The following is a 13,696-nucleotide window of genomic DNA, read 5'->3' as shown; positions in this document are numbered from 1 at the left end:
CATTTGTTAGTTTAAAAATCTCAATTGTAAAGCCAATCCTGATTTTGTGCAGGGGGGGCGCATAACTCTTGATTCCCCCCACACTGGGGTTGGCAGTACTGGGGGCACAGACACAATTGCAATTCAGCTGCTAGCTAGCTGTACCGTCTCAGAACAGCACTGATCACAATGGTGAGACTGTTGCTTTGACACACCTCTTGGGAAAAGAAAACACTATGAGGGCGTGGGGAGAACAGACAGGGAAGAGAGCCTGTCTACTTATTTGAAAAAAGGCAGAAGACAATTGTGAAGAGTTAGCTGTAAGCCTCCAAGAGCTATACAATGGGTAATTTCTCTTTAAAAAGCAACACTACTTGTTGGGCCACATGGGAATCTTAATAAACACTGGGGATCCGATCCAGTTCTGCTCATGGATACAGATGCCACGTATATTCTTTCTCTGCCTACTTTTCCCCAACTACTCTTGCCTATTTAGATTGTAAGCGCTTCGGGGCAGGGACTCTCTCCTACTATGTTTTCTATAGTACCTGGTACAACAGAACCTGGTAGCAGTTGAGGCCTGTAAGCATTACTATAATGCAAATAAATATGTATCTAGGGGCAGAATTTGGTTCTGTATCATTTTGAGGGGAGGTAAGTTACTATATGAAATTAAAGCTATGCCCTAAGAAAGAGTGGCAGGTTTGGGGGCAGGACAAACCCTCATTATCCTTCATGGATGGACAATACTCTTCTATTTTCAGGATAGAGGGTACTTAAGACTGAAGATAAAGGCTGAGGTCCATCAATGCCCATTATCTTGCAGTCACAAGAAGTCAACCAGGAGTAGAATAAGGGAGGAGGGGAGGGGAGAAAGTGCAGCTCCCCCTTCTCTTCTGTAAGCACAGGTATGCTACCCCTGCTCTCTCCACCTGGACTGTTCCTTGAGAACTCCCCCATCCCCCCATTTCAGTCTACTGTAACCACTGACCTGACCCTAACAGATCATTCAACTCCACAGAGGAAGGAGAAAATAAGCCAAGATCCCTGCCAATGCAGCATGGCTGGGGGTGGGAAATTCATTTTGGAGGAGAAATTCGATTCAACCCAAGGCTGTGAGTAAGAATTACCCTAGCTAAAGTTCTAGTCCCATTCATGCCTGCAAGAGACCACTGATCATCAGGTGACTGTGTATTTCAGTTCTGAATTACTATAGCTTGGATTGTGTCAGTATGACCCAAGACACTCTTACACTGATCACTGGGACTGGTCAAAACGTTTTGTTCAAACCACTATCCTCCCTTGCAATGAAAGTAGCCTTAAAAAAATAATTTGTTCCCCCAGAATTTTTTCATTCTTTTGATGACAAATAAGAAACCCCCAAAGTCTTCAGTTTCCATTTTATCAGTTATTGTTACCCTCACACGCCAGCACTCCCCGCTACCCTTTTTTCAGTGCCAAAATTGGGGGGGAGGGGAGAACTAGAGAGAAAGGGGAAAATAACAAACATGAACAAAATTTGGAAAAGTATTTCAGTAGCCTCCTATTTCACATATTCATAAACGTTTGTACATCTAGGTATGTACGTTCACTAAAGATATGGATAAACATTCCAATATGCCCTAATATTGTGAGACTATGGAATTAAGGCCCTCATTCAGGTGCTTAAATGTAAGTACGTCCAGAAGTTTGTCCCTATTCAGCAAAGAACATGTGCTTAAAACGGACTGTTTACATGCTTGAAATTAAGCATGTGCATAAGTACTTTGCTAAAGCGAGTCTTCTGGGCTGTTTTGGAACAGACCGTTAGCAAAAAAAAAAAAATGCATAAACTCGAACTGTATATACAGGTCACATGTAAAAAAACTGATGCGAGGTTATTGCAGAGGAGGAATTTTTTTTTTCAAAATGAAGTAAAATCTGCCTTCAAGTTTCATAACTCAGTTTAATTTATGGCTTCCAGACTATCTTGTGCAAAAATTCACTTCCAATAATACAGTGGCTACTTGTTCATTGTAAGCTAGATTTGTATTGATAGGAATCAAATAGCCACACGCAGCAGAAAAATTAGCATTCTGATCAACCGCTCCATTATGATTAATCAGCAGTGAAGCCTGGAATAAGCTTATTAAGAAAAACTTGGCTCACTTCCCTACACAAGCACAAAGAAAAACGTTTTCAGCATGAATATTTCATTTTCCAGTATTTTAACAGATGTTTTGCTGTATTTTTATACCTCGCTTGCCAGCCTCGCTTACCAGTTACATTTCCATTAGTGATTGTGCAGAATAAAAAGGGACGGGTTAAAGAAAATCCAATTTCCACTAGACTGTTGCTTTAATTTTTTATCTCTGTTTCTCCACTGGACACTGGACCCCATTTTCCCTAGAACTATTCTAATTTGAGGAAACATTCTTAATGTTAAGTTATTGAAATGAAAACAAAACTCCTCAACTAGGAGACTGTGCATCCTTGGGGCTGATCCATGAGAGACGGTAAGAGTACTCTCCATCGGCTGTCTAAGGCCATGTCTTCACTGCAGAGTTAACTCATGTGATCAGAATCCAAGTTAACCGAGCCCAGGTGGGAGCAGATGCACTGCAAAGCTCTGTCCAATTTACTGGGTCCTCCCTGGTGCTGCAGTCCCCTGTGTGTGTTGCTGGGACGTCTGCAGGGGCAGCTCCAGGCACCAGCGCTCCAAGCGCATGCCTGAGGCGGCAAGCTGCGAGCGGGGGAGGAGGGGGGGAAGGGAGTGGCAGCCTGCCAGTCGCCATGAGGGCTGCAATCAGGCAGTCTTCGACGGCATGCCTGCGGGAGGTCCGCCAGTCCCGCGGCTTCGGTGGTAATTTGGCGGCGGGTCCGCCGAAGATGCGGGGCCGGCGGACCTCCCGCAGGCGCACCACTGAAAGCCACCTGCCTGCCATGCTTGGGGCGGCAAAATACATAGAGCCACCCCTGGACGTCCGGGGGCGCATCCCATTATTCACTGAGCTACAGTGAGCTGAGGCGCTCTGTGATTCTTTCCCAGTGAATTGTGGGAGAACTTGTCTGTCCTTCCGGGAACACACAGAAATTGTGGGAAGTTGTTGAGGGACTAGGAGGACTCAAGCGGTTTAGCCTACATCCTCACTACAAAGTGGGCACAATCCAGCCCATGTGAAAGCAATACCTGGACTCTAATCCTTAGCGGTTATGTCTACATAAACATTGAGGTGGTGATGTGGCTTGGGCTGGTGTTGTCAAGCCCACCCCACCCCCAGACCCAAGCCACAACATCTACACAGCATGAGCCTCACCAACAGATGTCTGTGAACTCTGGCTGGGAGACTCATTTCCAGATACAGTGTAGACACACCAGCCAAGCACCGCCCAACTCAGGGGAGAAAGTTTTGGGTGAGAATGGGAGGCGGATTAGGGGCGACACCTGAAGCAGCAGCAAAGCCTGCAGTGAAGACAGACCCTAAGAGAGTTATTCCTGCAGCACAAGTGGTAGAGGCTCATGCTTTCAGTGCTGAAGTCCTCCGATCAAAATCTACTGGTGGACCAAGCCAGCAAGGTGGTTAAAACAAATATTCTACAGCTGACCAATATTTGCTGTACTCTCCCTCCTTCCCACCCCTTTCGGAAAAAAAAATTTAGCAGACATTAATTTAAAGCAAATGTTTATCAAGTGGCTGTGCTCTCCAACTGACCCTCGCCAGAGAAGTTAAACTAACTCAGTACGAAGTATGTAACCAGACTCTCTTGCAGTCAAATAAGGAATTCTAAAGCAATTTGTCCACACACATTTAAAGAGAGTTATACACAAACAGATGCCTACAGGTAGCGCAAGTCTGGCTCTACTTGAGAGAAGGGACTCTATAAAACGGTTGTCTTCCAACTAGATGTATCCACTCCCCTCATGCCTAAGCTACCTATACTTACTTAGCAGACATGTTTTTGCAGGAAGTACTGTAGAGGCAATTACAGGTATGGGAGAGCACGCAGGGTGCGTCCTGCCTGATGAATCTGTGAAGTTGACAGCCAAGTTCAAGTCCAGAATGCTCTTCACTGCTGACTTTAGAGACACAGGCAGCCATCTCCATTTTCAAATCGCAGGACGAGTTTGTGCCAGAAGCAGATAGAAAAAACCCCAGAAGCATGTGACCTGAGCAAATGTGCCATCAAAGTCCGAGAAGAAGAAGTAGTCACTGTAGTCTGAACTTAACTGTTCCAGTAGTTTGAGCACCAGATGCAGACCGGAGCATGCATCCTGCAAACATGTACACCTATAACTTCATACATGCATGCAATGGATTAGTGAAGGCAGGTTTGGGCTCTAGCTTTAAATATGAGACATATATGGGGCTAGCGCAGTCCAACATCTCAGAAACTATAGACAATCCCTCCTCTGATTATTGTCATCAAGGGCAGGGTTGGAAGGCAATTTCCTTTTAATGGTTTCTATAAAGAGGCTTAAGAGCTGCCTGCAGCTAAGTCTACCAATGCTGCTTGCTGCATGGAAATTCAATAAGTAATATGAAAAAAAAGCTGGCTCAGCATGCTAGCCTCTGCCATTTGTGTTGTGCGTACTCTGCAGGGAGTTTAGCAACTGCTTCAGGCTGACAGGCCAAGAAAGAAAAATGCTTCCAATAGCATTTGGAAAAAAAAGGAAAACACAAGGGGATCCCCTAACAGAATGGAGTATCAACTCTCGACGTGTGCTCATTTAGGAGAGGCAGGGTTTGGGAAAGTATTTATTTCTGTTGCAGCATTAAGTTCGCATGGCCCAAAATTTAAGCCCTGAAAGTGACCTAAAAGCACGAGCTGTCACTGCTTGAGCTGTAGAGCCAGGTTCTGTAGTTGGGCCCTGTAACAGCCTCACATCCTCTGTGGATTGGACAGAGACAGGGATCTAGAATACAGACTAACCAGTGGGTGACACAGAAACCAAGGGTAACATTTTTACAGCAGAAGTAGTGCTAACCAACAAGCCAAAAAAAAATAAAAATAAATAATAATATCGACCGTCTTGTGGAGGAGGTTCGAATTTAATATCTAGAAGTCTGAAACGGCTCTAAAATAGCCTTAAAAAGTATGATTAAATACCGGAGTATTCTTTAAATTACACTGGTCTACAATTTTTGAGAAGTCGTCTGCTTCAGAGATAAAATGTGCTATTTATTATGTATTTTGATGTGCTGAATTCAAAGATGACAATTAAAACAACTGATTGGCTGCTGTTTCTAAGATATTTAAGTGTTTACATTTTATGTCTATGTATATGGTGTAGACAGAGTTTTAATCATAAATTGTAAACCTAGGTCTTTTCCTGTGTTTATGGTTGCTTTACATAATAATATTTCACCTGTCCTGTTTACATAACACTTTAAAAATCAGCAAAAGGGTTATATAAATAAAATGTATTCTGAAACAAAAGGCAGAAAACTATTATGTACATAGTTTAGTCCTATTCAGTGTCTACTCGGCACTTCTTGGCTTGTCTCTTGTATTCATTAAATGGAGCATCTCATATCACTGTCCAGCAATAGGCTGCAAGCATTGATGGGCTCCATTTGTCCTGATTGCAACAACGGAGAAACGCTATGTCCTGGTGAAATCGCTCGCCATGCTCATCGCTCACTGCTCCGCAGTTTGGTGGAAAAAAACTAGATGAGAGTGCAAAAAATGGATCTTTAGTGACATGTTGCAACCAAGGCTTTTGTATGCCTTGAGGAGGTTTTCCACCAACAACCTGTAGTTGTCTGCCCTGTTTCCGAGAAATTTTATTGCCACTAACTGGAAGGCTTTCCATGCCGTCTTTTCCTTGCCACGCAGTGCATGGTCAAATGGGTCATCTCGAAGAAGTTCACGAATCTGAGGACCAACAAAGACACCTTCCTTTATCTTAGCTTCACTTAACCTTGGAAATTTTCCACAGAGGTACTTGAAAGCGGCTTGTGTTTTGTCAATGGCCTTGACAAAGTTCTTCCTCAGACCCAGCTTGACGTTTAAGGGTGGTAACCAAATCTTCCTTGATTCAACAAGTGGTGGATGCTGAACACTTTTCCCTCCCAGGCTCCAATGACTGTCGGAGTGGCCAATCTTTCTTGATGTAATGGAAATCTCTTACACGACTATCCCATTCGCAGAGAAAACAGCAGTACTTTGTGTATCCAGTCTGCAGACCAAGCAAGAGAGCAACAACCTTCAAATCGCCACAAAGCTGCCACTGATGTTGGTCATAGTTTATGCACCTCAAAAGTTGTTTCATGTTGTCATAGGTTTCCTTCATATGGACTGCATGACTAACTGGAATTGATGGCAAAACATTGCCATTATGTAATAAAACAGCTTTAAGACTCATCATCGATGAATCAATGAACAGTATCCACTCATCTGGATCGTGAATGATGTTGAGGGCTGCCATCACACCATCCATGTTGCTGCAGGTTACAAGTTCACCTTCCATGAAGAAGAATGGGACAAGGTCCTTTTGACGGTCACGGAACAGGGAAACCCTAACATCACCTGCCAGGAGATTCCACTGCTGTAGTCTGGAGCCCAACAGCTCTGCCTTACTCTTGGGTAGTTCCAAATCCCTGACAAGGTCATTCAGTTCACCTTGTGCTATGAGGTGTGGTTCAGAGGAGGAGGATGGGAGAAAATGTGGATCCTGTGACATTGATGGTTCAGGACCAGAAGTTTCATCCTCTTCCTCGTCTGACTCAAGTGAGAATGATTCTGGTGCATCAGGAACCGGCAGTCCTTCTCCGTGGGGTACTGGGCGTATAGCGGATGGAATGTTTGGATAATGCTCAGTCCACTTTTTCTTCTTTGACACACCTTTCCCAACTGGAGGCACCATGCAGAAGTAACAATTGCTGGTATGATCTGTTGGCTCTCTCCAAATCATTGGCACTGCAAAAGGCATAGATTTCCTTTTCCTGTTCAACCACTGGCGAAGATTTGTTGCACAAGTGTTGCAGCATATGTGTGGGGCCCACCTCTTGTCCTGATCTCCAATTTTGCAGTCAAAATAAAGGTAATCGGCTTTCTTAACCATAGTGGTTATACTGCGCTTTTGGGATGCGAAAGTCATTTCATCACAAACATAGCAGAAGTTATCTGCACTGTTCACACAAGTATGAGGCATCTCTGCTCACTTTGGCTAAACAGAAATGTGTCCCTTTGCAAAATCAAACACTGACAAATAAGAGAGCACGACACTGTATGATTTCTAGAGCAGATATAGGGCAATTTGTTCAGCAGAGTGATGTAAGCTTCGTTATGATTGCCCCATCCTTGACTTCTAGGAATAACATGATGCAATTCATATCATGTATGACGCAATACCAGCTTCAGATTGCATCATTCATTGTTTTGCCTAAAAAGCAAGTACTGTCCAAACTCAGTCATAGATTTATTCATAGATCCTGTCAAAGATGTATTTTAGTCATTTCTGGTTTAAATTGAGATCCCTTCCCTTTATAACTCACTTATCCTCCGCCATTCCCAAGTCAAGGGTCGTATATACTGAGCCAATAGCATATCTTGAAAACTAGAGCCAATCAACAATTTTAAGCATCATTTTCATTCTCAGTGACCCAGAATTAGTCAAGTTTGACTACATTTATTTCAGAAGCATTTTGGCTGTAGAGCAGTGTTATTGTATAAACTGAACCCTTGAAATAAGTTAGAGAAAAATTCCATTATTATTAGTAGTAGTAGTATCATCTCAATAGCACCCCAGGATTGAATCAGGAATGAGAACTCCATTGTGCTAGGGGATGTATATCCATCCCCCCACACCTACACACCCCTACTAGGGCCCATTTCCAAAAGGTGAGGAGCATTTGTCACTCAAATCCTGCAGGCTTTTGATATAGGCCCCAATTTTCAAGTTTCCCAAGGCGCAAACCGGAAAGTGACAAATATTGATATTAAAACTCCACATTCTGTTCTGGTTACCTGGTGTGTCGGATAACGGAAGAGGAATGAAAGGATCAGGCACAGCTAGAAGCGGAGGGCTAGTGTCCAGACTCAGGATGTCTTTTGTTTTTTCAGCTGGACAGGCAACAAGAAACAAGAGGAGAGAGAAAGAAAAAGCAAACAATGTCAAGCAGAAAAGGTGCAGCACTGAGACACAGATAGATCTTAAAAGATTTAAACCATGCCTGGGGAAACATGCTTATTTTGTTATGGAAAAGTTAGTAATAAGACCATCCTGAGCAGATCCATTGTGCTTTTAAATCTATACATCTCAAAGTGCTTTTCAAAGGAGGTACTATTATCCCCATTTTACAGGTGGGGAAACTGAGGCACAGAGTGATGAAGTGACTTATCCAAGGTCACCCAGCATCAGAGCTGGGAATAGAACCCTGGTCTGCTGAACCCCAATCCAGTGCCAAAACCACTGAACCAGACTGCTCCCCGCCCAGCCCTGGCCCCAAATTCACACTATTATGCCATCATATGCTTCTCATGCACTGAGAAACGCAAGTCAATTCACGAGCACTCCCTCATTAGCACTCACTTAAGAGCAAAGAAGGAAAAGAGATGGTGCTTCCACCGGGATTGGAAACTTCCAACAAAACTTCTGAGAGGCATGCCCAAAACAAAACAGATCTTAGTGCAGGGAAGAGTCTATGGAGGTAGGAAACTTAGAGCGCAAAAGCCAAAGAGATCCACAGAACAACGCCAATTCTTTATTTCTATTGTAGTAGCCCAGATCAGGGCTGTACAAATAGAAAGCGTGGAGAGTTTCTGCCCTGAAGAGTTTACATTCTATGGATAGAAGACAAAAGTTGGGAGAAGGGAAGTGATCATCCAAATTGTACTGATTGAGGAAATGAAGTAAAGAAAGAAAGTCACCCAATATCTGCGCAGCGGCAAAGCTCGGAATTAAACCAAGGTCTCCTGAGTCCCAGTTCAGTGCTTTACCCTCAAGACCCTGCTTCCTCTTGTAATATTAATACTAAGCTTGTTTATAGCACTTTTCAACCAAGAATTTCCAATGATGTAGCGAAGACATTGAGTCAACACCTCCCAACCCTTCAAAGCAGGAGAATATTACACTCATACCTGTGTTCAGACAGCTGAGCAAGCTACAGTGTCATGGGAAAAAGTCTAGAAACTTTTGGCCCAAGGCGAATTAAGGACACTTTGTACCTGGAAGGACACGGCCTTACGGGATGTGTGTTAGGGCATTTAAATAATAAACAGAGGACCAGCACCTCAATTGGTATAAATTGGCATTTCTCCGTTAAAGTCGATGCAGCAACACTGATTGACACCAGAGGCAAGTCTGACCCAGATTGTGTCGAGTGGCTAGAGGAAGTTAACTCACTAAAGCGTCTTCTAGTTATTCCGCAGCTCTCTAGCTAGTGGGTACAAGCCACTGCAAAGCTACTGAGCTCTATTATAAGCTTCTCTAAGTCTCACTTCTATTTAGAAATCATCTTAAAATTGATTTCTTTGTTTTCTTCCTTCCGAGTAATTAAGATTCTAGGGTGATCTAAAATCTGACCCAGCCCCATAACCTGGTGCTCTCATTAGCACATTCCACGTGCCCACAGCTAATTTACGATGCAGAAAGACTGTCTACTTGCCTTGAAGCTTGCTGACCCCTGTGGAAGTTTTATCCCAACAAATCCAGTTTTTAAATGGTAAAAAGGTCAAATGTTTAGCTCGGCGTTTGAGCCTCCCTCCCACCGCCCCAGACATTTTGTTTCGGGTGGCTGTGGGTGTTTTCCAGAGTGCTGGGATTTTCCAGGTGCCCCCGCAGCCGAAGAAAGTGACAAGATGTGCAGTAGCATCCAGCCAGAGATTTCTGAGCTTGAAGAAGCTGGGTTGGGTTTTACTTGAGAGCAAGAGAAATAAATTTTTAACGAGGCCCTGATCCTGCAACAGCATCCACTTGGGCACCCGCGCAGAATCCAGTGGTGCACCACACCAGGCTCCATGCACTCAGATGCAGTTGCAGGATCAGGTCCGAATGAATTGCTGATCTGTGGAATCCACGCTCGTACAATCAGTTCCCACTTTTTCCATCTACCACGAGGTTTATATAGTGTCCTTAAGCAACCTTGCTATCCTTCAATTTGCAGCAATGGAGATTTAGGTTAGATATTAGGAAATTCTTCTAACTAGAAGTATCACAGAAGATTAGGGTTGGAAGAGACCTCAGGAGGTCATCTAGTCCAACTCCCTGCTCAAAGCAGGACCAACCCCAATTAAATCATCCCAGCCAGGGCTTCGTCAAGCCTGACCTTAAAAACCTCTAAAGAAAGATTCCACCACCTCCCTAGGGAACCCATTCCAGTGCTTCACCACCTCCTAGTGAAATAATGTTTCCTGATATCCAACCTAGACCTCCCCCACTGCAACTTGAGACCATTGCTCCTTGTTTTGTCATCTGCCACCACTGAGAACAGTCGAGCTCCATCCTCTTTGGAACCCCCCTTCAGATAGTTGAAGGTTGCTATCAAATCCTCCCTCACTCTTCTCTTCTGCAGACTAAATAACCCCAGTTCCCTCAGCCTCTCCTCATAAGTCATGTGCCTCAGTCCCCTAATCAATTTTGCTGGACTCTCTCCAATTGGTCCACATCCTTTCTGTAGTGTATATGGAAGCACTGCACAACCTCCCATGATAACCTGTTCCAATCTCAGTCATTGGAGGTTTTTAATGACAGGGTTAGGCAAACACCCCTCAGGGATGATCTAGGTAGATTTAGTGCTGCCTTAGCATGGAGGGGACGGACTAGATCACCTCTGGAGGTCCCTTCCATCCCTATATTTCTATGATTCTATATCTCATCACAGCCACTCGAAGTGGAATCACTTGGCACATCTCAAGGAGTCAGGCAAGTTTTGACTAACAAGTTCCCCTAGCCCCATCCATTCCAGACTACATCTTCCAGTGCAGAACAGCTACTGTATGATGCATAATGGTTAGTAAGGAGAGGCTCTGACTTTCCTATAGACTTTAAGGGATTTATTCAGTGTTTAACTTCGTCCATTCATTCTGGATCCATTAGCCAACTGAGATGAACTAAACAGGTTTCCCAGGATGAGGTCTTTCATTACAGGGCATCTCTCAGTAGATGTGTCCCTCCTGCCATCCTTTTTCAATTAAGGTCTCATGCCTGTCCTGTATGTGCTACTGAGATGCCCAAAGAGGCGACTGGCTGAAGAAACAAGGTCAGTCAAATGGATCTGGGCCTCCAGAGGGCTGCAGAAAAGCCACCACCACCTGTATTATCTCAAAGGGAGGCTCTTTCAGGGTACGCTCACGTGCTTACCTGATGCAGCTGTAAAGGAAGAACCACCGAAAGCATCTGCCTGTGTTGTAGAGGGAGCTGGCTGAAAGCCTGGAATCAAGTTCTCTGTGGAGCTGCCAAGCTTTTCTGGAGGTTTACCTGAAATTCCAGAATGTCGGATTACACTCGACAGTAGATTGCTCCCATTTTGAAGCTGATCTACATTTCTCTATTTAAACACCTATAAAATACCATGGCAGAACAGTATTTTTACTCATACTTCTTGCAAGCCATCATTCATAGAATATCAGGGTTGAAAGGCACCTCAGGAGGTCATCTAGTCCAACCCCATGCTCAAAGCAGGGCCAATCCCCAACTAAATCACCCCAGCCAGGGCTTTGTCAAGCCTGACCTTAAAAACCTCTAAGGAAGGAGATTCCACCACCTCCCTAGGTAACCCATTCCAGTAATTCACCACCCTCCTAGTGAAAAAGTTTTTCCTAATATCCAACCTAAACCTCCCCCACTGCAACTTGAGACCATTAGTCCTTGTTCTGTCATCTGCTACCACTGATAACAGTCTATATCTATCCTTTCTGGAACCCCCTTTCAGGTAGTTGAAGGCTGCTATCAAATCCCCCCTCATTCTTCTCTTCTGCAGAATGAACAATCCCAGTTCCCTCAGCCTCTCCTCATAAGTCATGTGCTCCAGCCCTCTAATCATTTTTGTTGCCCTCCGCTGGGCTGGACTCTTTCCAATTTCTCCACATCCTTCTTGTAGTGTGGGGCCCAAAACTGGACACAGTACTCCAGAGGAGGCCTCACCAATGTCGAATAGAGGGGAACGATCATGTCCCTCGATCTGCTGGCAATGCCCCTATTTATACAGCCCAAAATGGCATTAGGCTTCTTGGCAACAAGGGCACACTACTGACTGATATCCAGCTTCTCGTCCACTATAACACCTATTTTCTGCAGAATTGCTGCCTAGCCATTCGGTCCCTAGTCTGTAGCAGTGCATGGGATTCTTCTGTCCTAAGTGCGGGACTCTGCACTTGTCCTTGTTGAACCTCAGATTTCTTTTGGCCCAATCCTCTAATTCGTCTAGGTCCCTCTGTATCCTACCCCTGCCCTCCAGCCTATCTACCACTCCTCCCAGTTTAGTGCCATCTGCAAACTTACTGAGGGTGCAGTCCACACCATCCTCCAGATCATTAATGAAGCAATATAACTTAATCTGCGTGCTGCAGGTCTGTATGCAGCAATGTAATGGATATACCGTGATAGGCTCTGGCCCTGATAAGCCTACCATCCTTACTCGAGTTCTCCCTGACCTCACTGAGAGGAAGGCACTAGCAGAGGTGAGCAGGGGTTGCAGACGAACATTACATCTTGGAGGGCTTGTGCAGTATGCCACATGCCCAATTAAAGTAAGAGACAAAACTACTGGATGCACAATGTTAACAGGTTAGTTCCGCGGGTTCTCGCGCTCACAAGAACTCTCTGTAACTGGGACATTTCAGAAGCCTCTAGCTGCTGTCATCCCCCCCACCGTTATGCCATTCCCGCTTTCCCAGGTCCAGAAGGGAGCAACGCCAGTCGCTAGCTGACACCGAAGCGCTCCTGTAAACTCACCGTCGCTCAGTTTTGCAAAGTCCTTGTTCAGCAGCTCCTCCGCCGTGAGTTTGGAGAAGTTATCGTCATCGAACGGGTTCCACGTGGAGACGTCCGGTGGATTGTAGACATTCTGCTGTGAGGTTCTAGGGGAGCCAGACGGTGTCGTGGATGCAGACCTAGAAGCATCCCACCCAATGGAAACATGAACATTAGTAACCAGGCAAGTCAACTGGAAATTTTCTGAGTGCAACTGGATGAAGGGCTTGCTTGAGATGGTGAAGGGTGGGGCTCAACAGCTCTGGGGCTCACTTCCAGTTTGTGTCTTGTGTTATTAAAGTACCTGCTTCAGCCAGCCACCAGCAGCGGTCAAGCAAGGGATTCCCCCCCATGTATTCTGGAAATTTTTATCTCCTTCCTCTGCAGCATCAGGGATGGCCATGATTGGAGATGGGATTTTGGGTGGGGTGGGCCTGGGCTCTGCGGTGGCACCGAACATTCTCTCTCTCTCTCTCAGGTGTCAGCTGGCTGGTTCTCGCTCACATGCTCAGGGTCACACTGATTATCATGTATGGGGTCGGAAGGAAATTTCCCTCCAGGTCAAATTGGCAGTGATGTTAGGGGTCTCTTGACTTCTTCTCCAGCATCTGGGTGGGGGTCACTTGCCAGGATTATCTGGGTACATCTCATTTAATCCTTTTCCTGCCATTGAGGGGCCTGGAGCACTGGTGCACCTTAATCCCTCCTATTCTCGGTCTGTGGTACATAATAGTTTAGTCTCCTAGCAATCTCATTTCCATTGGTGGGTTTAGTGAGGAGGTGCTGAGTGGTATTGGTGGCCTGAGACATACAGAAGATCAG

At 45.0% G+C, this 13,696-nt stretch overlaps 1 protein-coding gene across 21 annotated transcripts in view; it reads right to left on the bottom strand.

The window, feature by feature from the left end:
• The window catches only part of AAK1 (AP2 associated kinase 1), a 143,035-nt gene that overhangs the window by 25,402 nt on the left and 103,937 nt on the right, over positions 1–13,696 (bottom strand). For 14 of the 21 annotated variants that reach the window (XM_065584432.1, XM_042840274.2, XM_065584424.1 and 11 more), the window contains exons 15-17: positions 12,857–13,014; positions 11,264–11,380; positions 7,930–8,025 (exon numbers count right to left, since the gene is read on the bottom strand). In XM_065584432.1, the coding sequence (XP_065440504.1) occupies positions 7,930–8,025; positions 11,264–11,380; positions 12,857–13,014 (371 nt within the window). The remainder of the gene's footprint in view (positions 1–7,929; positions 8,026–11,263; positions 11,381–12,856; positions 13,015–13,696) is intronic. The other 7 variants (XM_065584423.1, XM_065584428.1, XM_065584430.1 and 4 more) reach the window with 1 other exon arrangement.

The sequence above is a fragment of the Chrysemys picta genome, chromosome 2, assembly GCF_011386835.1.
Source record: "Chrysemys picta bellii isolate R12L10 chromosome 2, ASM1138683v2, whole genome shotgun sequence".
NCBI classification, from domain to species: Eukaryota; Metazoa; Chordata; order Testudines; family Emydidae; genus Chrysemys; species Chrysemys picta.
Note: the sequence above shows the minus strand (reverse complement) of the source record. Positions and strands in the feature narration are given on the sequence as shown.